The 10000-nt window shown below is 36.4% G+C and overlaps 1 protein-coding gene across 1 annotated transcript in view; it reads left to right on the top strand.

Moving 5' to 3' along the window:
- LOC137649214 (uncharacterized) overlaps positions 1-9199 on the top strand; it is a 9654-nt gene extending 455 nt beyond the window's left edge. Inside the window, exons 1-5 of the mRNA XM_068382200.1 lie at positions 1-872; positions 1175-1728; positions 2276-2771; positions 3030-4789; positions 9092-9199. The exon at positions 1-872 is cut by the window's left edge and continues 455 nt beyond it. Of these exons, the coding sequence (XP_068238301.1) occupies positions 1-872; positions 1175-1728; positions 2276-2771; positions 3030-4789; positions 9092-9199 (3790 nt within the window). The remainder of the gene's footprint in view (positions 873-1174; positions 1729-2275; positions 2772-3029; positions 4790-9091) is intronic.
- Positions 9200-10000: the final 801 nt, after the last annotated feature.

The raw sequence follows: 10000 nt of genomic DNA, 5'->3' as shown, positions 1-10000 counted from the left end.
CTCATATCTGCAAAGTTTGCTCGCAGGAGATGCTCTAAAACTGATTTCAGGATTTAAGTTGGAAGCTGCGAATTATTCACAAGCTATATCTCTCCTCCGAACCACATATGGGAAAAAGGATGAGATCAAACGAGTTCTAGTAAGAAGATTATTAGAAATGGAGTCTCTATCTCTTGATTCAGAAGCATTGCAATCATTCAGAGCAAATTTTGAATGTTCGATCAGATCACTAGAGAGTGAAAACCTGGAGTTGAATGAATTCTACACTATTTTGCTTCATGGTAAGTTTCCTAAGAGTGTTAGTGAAACTGTAAAACGCAGAAGTGGGGATGATTGGCTTGTAATTGATACATTTAAGAAATATCTGGAAGAAGAAATTCACAATGTAAGATCTTTCGTCTCAACGGATGTAAGTAAACCTGGAACTTTATCAACAATATCTACCTTCACAGTGAATCAATCACAATCTGTTAGACCTAAGAGTAAAGGAAATGTGAATAAATTTAGTTATCAACAAACAAGAAAATGTGTATTGTGTGAAGGCGAACACTGGTGGACCCAGTGTAAAACTTATGCCAGTAGGGATAAGAAATTGAGTCGTCTCGGGTTTTTACGATTATGTTTTGTGTGTGCATCGAATAAACACTTTGGTGTAGATTGTGAAAAGCAAATTTGTGGAAACGGATGCAGATTAAAACATCATCGTGTATTATGTGATAAACAACAAACCAGCAAACCAAGTAAATCAACAAATAAATCAGCAAATAAACCTAATAATAATGGTGTGCAGGTTGGAACACTTTCCGTAAGTGATCAGGGTCAGAAATCCAAGCAGAGGTCAATTTTACCAAAAGCCACAATTGTGTTAAAAGGTAAAGGAAGACATTTGGTACGCCTTCGTGGATTATTGGACACTTGTACAGAACGAACTTTTATCAGAAGGTCAGCACTTAAAGACATACAATACAGATCTAAAGGCACGGAAAAAATTGCCTTAAGGGGTTATTTGACAAGCAAACCTGTGAATGAGTATGAGACGGTTAGTGTTTCCATACCTTATAAGGGTAGATTGATTATTATGGTTGTATTGTGGTAGATGAGTTACCAGAGTATACTAAGAAATTCAACGTTAAACGAAATTTGAAAACATTGTGTAAAACCAAAATTTGTCTAGCGGACAAGGATTTCGATCTGCCTGTGGACAAGCAAGCACCCATTGATATGTTGGTAGGCGTTGATAATGTCTATAACATATTACACCCCGGATTCAGAAAGGCTGGAAAATTGATATTGTTACCTACCATATTTGGATATGTTGTGACAGGGTCCTGTAATGCCCCTCCAGTGCAGGAAACCCAGGTAACTGTGTTAAAGCTAGCAACTAACGAGGAAGTAATTGAAGCTACTCATAAATTTGATAGTGATATAAAGAATGATTTGGATATTTTGTGGAATTTAGATATAGTGGGTATTCACTGCAATGAATTGAAAGAACATGATCGAAAACTTCTAGAAGACTTTGAAAGTACCATTGTATATTCTGAAACGGAGAAGCAATATGTTGTGGCCTTACCATGGAAGTCTAATAAGTCAAGGCTTCCATCCAATTTTGGCATGGTGTTGGGCCGGGTTAAACAACAATTTGCAAAATTTCAGAAGGATGAAACCTACCTGAACCACTATCAAAAAATCCTGAAGGATCAGGAGGATAGGGGGTTCATTGAAAGGGTAGATAAAAACAATGCAGTTGAAAATTGTCATTATCTAGCACATCATAGTGTACAGAAAGATAGTGCCACCACTCCAATCAGAATAGTTCTTGACTGGTCCTAGAGACAAGGTAAAAATGGATTGAGCCTTAACGACTGTCTGTGGACTGGACCACATATTACGACAGATTTGCTCAAAGTCTTATTGCAGTTCAGAACTAACAACTACGCCTGTATTAGTGATATAGAAAAAGCGTTTCTTATGGTGCAATTGAGAGAAGAAGACTGCAATTACACACGGTTTTTGTGGTTGCAAGACCGAACGGATCCAAATAGCGAGTTAATCATATAGGTTTAGGGTGGTATTGTTTCGGGCTACATGTTCTCCGTTTCTATTGAATGTCACTATTAAATCACATCTGGCAGCTGTGAGAAAAGATACGAGTTGTACTGAAATGGTGGATATGATGAGAAGGGGATTATACGTGGACAACCTTCAATTTACCTCTAACAGTGAAGATGAATTAATAAACTCATTTTTTGGCGCAAACAAAATATTTGCACAGGCGCACTTGTATCTGAGGGAATGGACTAGTAATAGTGATCTTTTGAATACTATTGCGGGTGCTTATCGCATAAAATCAGAAGAGAAGCAAACCTATAAAGTCTTAGGCCTAGATTGGAACATCTCTGATGATAAACTATCAATAACACCTAATCATCTTAAGATCGGTCAAACAAAACGTGAAATTCTAAGTGCAATTGTCCAAATTTATGATCCTTTAGGAATGCTTATCCCTATTACGATACGAGCTAGAATATTCTTACAGGATTTGTGGAAACAGCAGTTGAAATGGGATGATCTACTTTCAGTTCCTTTATTAGAACAGTGGAATGAGTTGTCCAAAGACTTAGAGAAAAGTCTCATTATTTCCTTCTCCAGAGGTACTAATCTGGAGAAAACAGATTATCTCCACATTTTCTGTGATGCTAGCATAACAGCTTATGGTTGTGTGGCCTATCGAGCAAGTGGTAAAACTTCGTCTCTGATTATGGCAAAGGGTAGAGTAGCACCCATTAAAGAGTTGACTGTACCTAAATTAGAATTAATGGTTTTGTTGTTAGGTGCAAGATTGTGTAAATTTATTGTTAAAACTTTTGAAGAAAATAAATCTGAGAAAATAATAATTTGGTCTGATAGTAAAGTTGCCCTGGGATGGTTAGTGACAAAGAATAATTTGCCAGTATTTGTGAAAAATAGAGTATTGGAAATTAACTCTATAACTACGGGGATCGTCTTTTCTTACGTCCCATCTTCAGAAAACCCTAGCGACTGGATTACTAGGGGAAAAGGGCCAGAAGAAGTAAGAAATAACTCCTTTTGTTGGGAGGGACCTCCCTGGTTAAAATCAGAAAACCACACCTATCCTATTGACGGGACATGGGTGAAAGAAGCACAAGCACAGGATGAAGTTATTCAAGTCCATCTTGTAGGGAGCAGTGAAAAAACCCATCTGCTGAACTGGGAAAGATTTAGTAGAGTGGATAAATTTTGTAAAACTATAGCTTGGATTAGGCAATTTATTCACAATTGCAAATCAACTGGCTGTAGAAAAATTGGAAGTTTAACGCTGGAAGAACTTCAACAAGCTAAAAATAAAATGATAATCCTCTTACAAAAGGAATTCTTTCCGGAAGAATATAAAGCTTTGGAAAAAGGGGGTAAAGTTTCAAAATTTACCTTATTAGTACAATTGAATCTCTTCTTGGAAGAAGGAATTATAAGATGCAGAGGAAGATTGGAACATGTCGCACAGGCGGCGGAAATAAAATACCCAATCTTACTGCAGAAAAGTTGTTTTCTTACAAAATTGATAGTAAGGGAGCATCAGTGTTTACAAGCTCACATGGGAGTAAATGCAACCGTGGCAAGTGTGAGACAGGAATATTGGGTCCCACAGCTTCGCCAATTATCCAAAAGTGTAATTCATCATTGTATAATCTGTAAGAAAACACAAGGGAGACCCTACCGTGTAAATATTGCTCCACCATTGCCAGAATTTCGGGTGCAGAGAAAACAACCCTATAGCGTTACGGGGGTAGATTATACAGGAGCGTTGTTAACCAAGGAGAAACAGCAAAATCCTGAAAAAGCCTATATTGTGTTGTTTACTTGTCCAGTTACTAGAGGAATCCATATCGAATTAGTAAAAGATCTGTCCTGCGATTCGTTTCTTATGGTGTTCCGTAAGTGTTGTAGCTGTCGGGGATTTCATTCTTTAATGCTAAGTGACAATGCTACTACCTTTGTATTGACTTCAGTTTATTTGGAAAACATGGCAGAAAGTTCCTTAGTACAAGAACACCTGAATGCTATCGAATGTAGATGGAAATTCATACCAGCCAGAGCACCTTGGTTTGGAGCTATATGGGAAAGATTGATTGGTCTTTTGAAAACATGTCTAAAGAAAATAATAGGTCAGGCCTTTCTCAGCTTTAGTGAACTTTCCTGTGTTGTGACTGAACTTGAAGCAATTATTAATGACAGACCCTTGAGTCATACCTCGGGAGATCTAGACCAGTTGGATATTCTGACGCCCAATCATTTGATTTTAGGACGTAGATTGAGATCTTTCCCTAGGGAAGTCATAGATTGGAAAGAAGAAACTAAGGACCCTCTGTATGGTGGAAATAAGGATGTTAGAAAACGATTTTTGTACATTACAAAAAAATGTGATGACCTGTGGAAAAGGTGGGAGAGAGAATATTTAACTTCTCTCAGAGAAACTCATCGGGTAGGAATCAGACACGAATCTTGGCCCAAAATGGGTGATGTTGTGTTGATACACGATGAAGGACCAAGAAGTCGTTGGAAGCTCGGTCAAATTGTCAAATTACACATGGGACCGGATGATGTCTTGCGCGTGGTTACTTTAAAAACCCCACAAGGTCAAGTAATGAGACCTGTTGTCAAGCTATATCCTTTGGAGTTATGGCAAGAGACCGATGTTGTCATATCTGAGAAAACTGATAACAAAGGCACCCGACCGAGCAGGAAAACAGCTCAGGCGGCTACTGAGGCGAGAAGAGCCCTCATTCAAGCAGGATAATTATAACTGTAAATATTGTTTCTGATTGCTGGAAGTGTATCGTGACTTACGATGAAATCACGATAGTGTATTTATGAAGACCAGTAAACAGTCATTTATCTTTTATTTTGTAAGGGAAATATTATGAATATTATGGAATGTGAGATGCGTAGAAAATTATAATTGTTGTATTGAATTATTTTGTAATAATATAATATTTCTTTTTGTCGAAGATTTTTGTAAGGTAAAATATATTAAATAGTTGTTTGACTCTAAGCAATCGTTAACGATTTGTTAAAGTTTGTTTTGATGAATGCGGGTTGCGCATACGTGGATCTCAGTCGTCTTCGAGTAATGTAACGCAAAACTAGTTAATACCGACATAGCAGTGTTACGAATCAGGTCTTGGACCCTGCGGTATCTCAACGGTGGAAGGGAAAAATTAACACACCACCAAGAGAGTTCTAGCCATCATGGATTAAAGCTAAGTCAAGGTTTTATAAGTGTTTTGTTATGTTAGTGATATTGAAGGGCATGCATGCACGTTAGATATCGTTAATGACGAACATTTGTAAAATAAGACTGTACTTCGGGTTGCCGGATAGGAGATGTTACAATGAATAGTTAAGGTTAGTAATAAATATGAATATTTTTATTCCTGGTCAAATAATGATTTAAACACAACGCAATTTCTCGATTTATTGAATGATAGGAACAGAAAAGAATCCTTGAAAATCTGTTAAAGAACCTGGTAATATGTAAACCAAATTAGGGTAAGTTTAGGTTTCCATGTTTATTGAAGATTCTATATGTTTACTATTTTGGATTCTTTTGAGTAAAGATATAATGGTGCCGTGACCAGGATTATTAATATTATTGCGTGTGATGATTGATACTGACTGATAACGTATATATTTAACATTAATATTGGTGTTAATACGTGAATATGTTTGATAGATGTTTTACCAATATTGCGCGTCGTGAGAAAATGTTCGTGGCGGCGGGTTGTTATGACTAGGTCGGAATTGGCAATTTAGAAAACCGTTGACGCCGTACTTTTTTGCCGTGAATCATATGAGGAGATTGGAAATTTTATATGAGTTATACATTCTGAATTGATCAGTGTTAATCGTTGCCATTAATTAAAACCATTTAAGTATGAAAATTATTTTTCACTAGTTGTGATTTTTATTGAAAAATAATTTAAAGTAGAAATAATGTCTGCAGCCATCCTTGTTAATAACTTTCGCGGGCGAGTCGTCCTCCAGATGATCTTACACCTTATGAGGGATGCCAGGCAATGTTAATGGTCCCGTCGGGAGGAATGTAATTCATCCTGAGAACGAAGAGGTCTGGCGTGTGTTATTATGTTCGTGAAAGTTATTTCATCGCAGTGTACAAAGGATAATATTTTTTTCTTTTCTTTTCTTTTTAAAGAAATATGTTCTGGATATGGCTAATACTCGTCATCATCATCATCATCATCATTATTATTATTATTATTATTATTATTATTATTATTATTATTATTATTATTATATAAGCTAGAATCCTATTTAGAAAAGCAGGATCCTATAAGACTAAGGGCTCCAACAGGGGAAAATTGCCAGTGAGGCTAATGTTGGTGAACACGGTCCAGTGAATGAAAAAATTTGCAGTTTGCGATGAGTGAGAGTTGAAAATTAATATAGGAAAATTATATTTTATGCGCTATTCCCCCACAAGTGGGTGAGGTGGCGGGTGGGGATTTACCCTTCGGTTTTTTACAGGTAATATAGTTTAGCATTGAGGCTCCTACCTGGATTTTGTGTATTGACATTGTGTACAATTCCATAAAACAGCCATAACCAAACTTTGCTCTAATAGATATAATGAAACTGTGAGTGAATCATTGAAATAATTTAATTCATAAAATTTCCTCAGAATGATAAGTAGAATGAACACCATGTGGATATTTTGATTAACCACAAAGTTCAAATTAATCACAAAGTTATGTGAATTAAACTGCACGGGAGCAAAGCCTGATATATGATTCTAATATCGAATTAATCATACAGTTATGGGAATTGAACTGCACGAGAGCAAAGCCTGTTATATGATTCTAAGATCGAATTAATGGCACAGTTATGTGAATTAAACTGTACGAGAGCAAAGCCAGTTATATGATTCAAAGATCGAATATATCGCACAGTTATGTGAATTAAATTGCACGAGAGCAAAGCCTGTTATATGATTCTAAGATCGAATTAATCACACAGTTAAGTGAATTAAACTGCACGAGAGCAAAGCCTGTTATATGATTCTAAGATCAAATTAATCACAAATTTATGTGAATTAAACTGCACGAGAGCAAAGCCTGTTATATGATTCTAAGATCAAATTAAATACAAATTTATGTGAATAAAACTGCACGCGCAAAGCCTGTTATATGATTCTAAGATCAAATTAATTACAAAGTTATCTGAATTAAAATGTACGAGGGCAAAGCCTGTTATATGATTCTAAGATCAAATTAATCACAAAGTTATGTGAATTAAAATGTACGAGAGCAAAGCCTGTTATATGATTCTAAGATCAAATTAACCACAAAGGTATCGGAAATAAAGTGCATGAGAGCAAAGCATGTTATATAACTCTAAGATCAAAATGGATCATAGAACGAGAACCAGATGGAGTTTGGTCAAACGAGTGGTACCAATTTTGGAGTACAGGGTCATGTAGAAAATGATAGGGCATGTGAACTCGGCATCTGCCGGGAACAACCTTAGTGTTAGCAAACTGTGCGATTGTTGGGTGCTTATCATCGTATTATTCGACTCTTATCCTCCAGAAAACATGCTGGCCATTTGCTACGTATTTTCTCTGTTTTTCGAGACCTGGCCTAAAAAGCTTTAAAGGGACTTGATCTTTCTGCCTTTCTGGGTGTGTTCTTTGAACCAAAGTCTGTGTTGTTTATATATTCTAATTTTTCTCAATATATTTTGGACATGTTTCTTACTGTCGTCTTTGATATCACCGAGGTTGCTTTGTTTTAAAACATTATGAAAAGAACAATCCGATCACTGAAATGTAAGTAAGCTATTATGCCAAAATGTAAGTTATAATATGTTCATGAAATATTTTTTTCAAGTGTATAGCTTTAGCGAAACAGATGTGACAAAATAAATAAATTAAAGAATTCCCTGTCTGTTGAATCAAATGCTTGCACTAGAAAATATTGATAAACTAGATGTATGCGAATATTCCTATAGGAAACACATTGAATCCTTTTAGATAATTTTCCATATGAGGCAGATAACTATATCCTATTCAGTATTTTTGGATTATAAAGTGATATTACAATTACGAAGAAAATTGAAATAATGTTTGATTAGGGTAAAACTATTAATGGTTTACGATAGAGACGACTGGCGAAATCTAACCGAGGCCCTTTGCGTCAATAGGCTTAGATGATGATTGATGGTATACCCTGTTACTTTTGTGCTCATTTTATTCATTTTACTATATTCTATAAAATAATTGTAAATCAAAGGTCTCGTTACATTGGTTGATAATTATCAGCCATGCGATTGTTATTTACTAAAGATTATTTCGTAACATGAAACACAAAAGCAAATAAGTCATCTAATTTGACGATGAACATGCTAATTGTAAGCCCTTTCTTAAAAATGCTCTCTCTCTCTCTCTCTCTCTCTCTCTCTCTCTCTCTCTCTCTCTCTCTCTCTCTCTCTCTCTCTCTGTAATTTTCATATTATGTAGCATTTATAAGAGAAAAGAAATTAAAAAGTATTAAGGGATTTACTGGGTTTCCGCATATTTTACGGAAAGAAAAATAATATTTAAGGCCGGTTTTTTTTTTTTTTTTTTTTTTTTTTTTTGATCCAGCCAAAATGTATAGGCCCCTTTTGCGTTCCTAGTTCCCCCAAAATTTAGGATCCTTTTTAGGGGTGTCTGGTGGGGCATTTGTACTATGCACTATGTATGGCAAACGTAACTTAGTGATTTATATTTCATTCTGAATTTGGCTACAGTAGTTTTTTTGAGTACCTTTCTTATTTTATCTACATTAATTTTCCAACAGCTAAGGGTGGGGAGTCAACTTCTGGGCGTGTCTGGCAGACAATTTTACCAAGAATGTTTGGTCTAGCCTATTTATCTAGGCCTCTTTTTTTCTAGCGAGTCTATTGCAGCAATCAGTGTCTGGCAAGGTTCACTGTATACTTTGTATGATATCTTTTATTTTAAAGCAGGTACATTCAGTATCTTTTATGTTATATCTACAAATTTTTCTAGAGCAGAACGGGAGAGTTAACTTTGGGCGTGTCTGCCAGGCATATTGCAGCCGATAATCTGTATGGCATTGGCCATTCTGAACTCTCTGGGAAGTGTAAGAGCATATAAACATTGTTTGAAGTGTTACCAAGAATGTTTGGCCGGTATTGTGTTTTTACATTGCCTAATGCAGCAGAGATATTGTCTGACATGGACCATTTCTTGATCAGTGTGATGTGTAAGCTACCCTGAAATACATTATGTGCTGTACCTATTCGCGTTTCATCAAGCGGATTTTTTTTTTCGCCCCTTTTTGGGTCCCCTTGGACTCTACGCAGCACGCGGTCACGGCAGACGTCCAGTTCTTTATATGCCCCCAAGTCCTTGATATACCCACAAGACCTTAATATGTCTCCAAGACCTTGATATGCCCCAAGTCCTTGATAAGCCCCAAGACCTTGATATGCCTCCAAATCCTTGATATGCCCTCAAGTCCTTGATATGCCCCAGGTCCTTCATACGCCCCACGACCTTGATATGTCCCAAGTCTTGCATATGCCCCAAGACCTTGATATGCCCCAAGACCTTGGTATGTCCCAAAGTCCTTGATATGCCCCAAAGTCTTTGATATGTCCTATAATTTTCTCTGTGACCCTGTACTCCACAACTGGTACCACGTATGTTTGACTTAACTCCATCGGGGTACAGTATATCTGTGCTTTTGATGTGGGTAGGGATTCCAAAGATACAATATGAGGCTTATGAAATGGCAAGAAAAATTGGTTCATTGTTTTCTTGCGTAATGTCTTAAATTTTCACCTTACATATATGTTAGGAAAAATCACGATGATCTTCATAGTTGTTAAAAATGAGTTTAACTCTCCCTAATGGACATAATACAGACTTCAAATATTGTGCTGTGTATGTTCC

This window comes from Palaemon carinicauda, chromosome 11 (genome assembly GCF_036898095.1).
Source record: "Palaemon carinicauda isolate YSFRI2023 chromosome 11, ASM3689809v2, whole genome shotgun sequence".
NCBI classification, from domain to species: domain Eukaryota; kingdom Metazoa; phylum Arthropoda; class Malacostraca; order Decapoda; family Palaemonidae; genus Palaemon; species Palaemon carinicauda.
The sequence above is the reverse complement of the archived record's forward strand: the minus strand, read 5'-3'. Positions and strand labels throughout refer to the sequence as shown.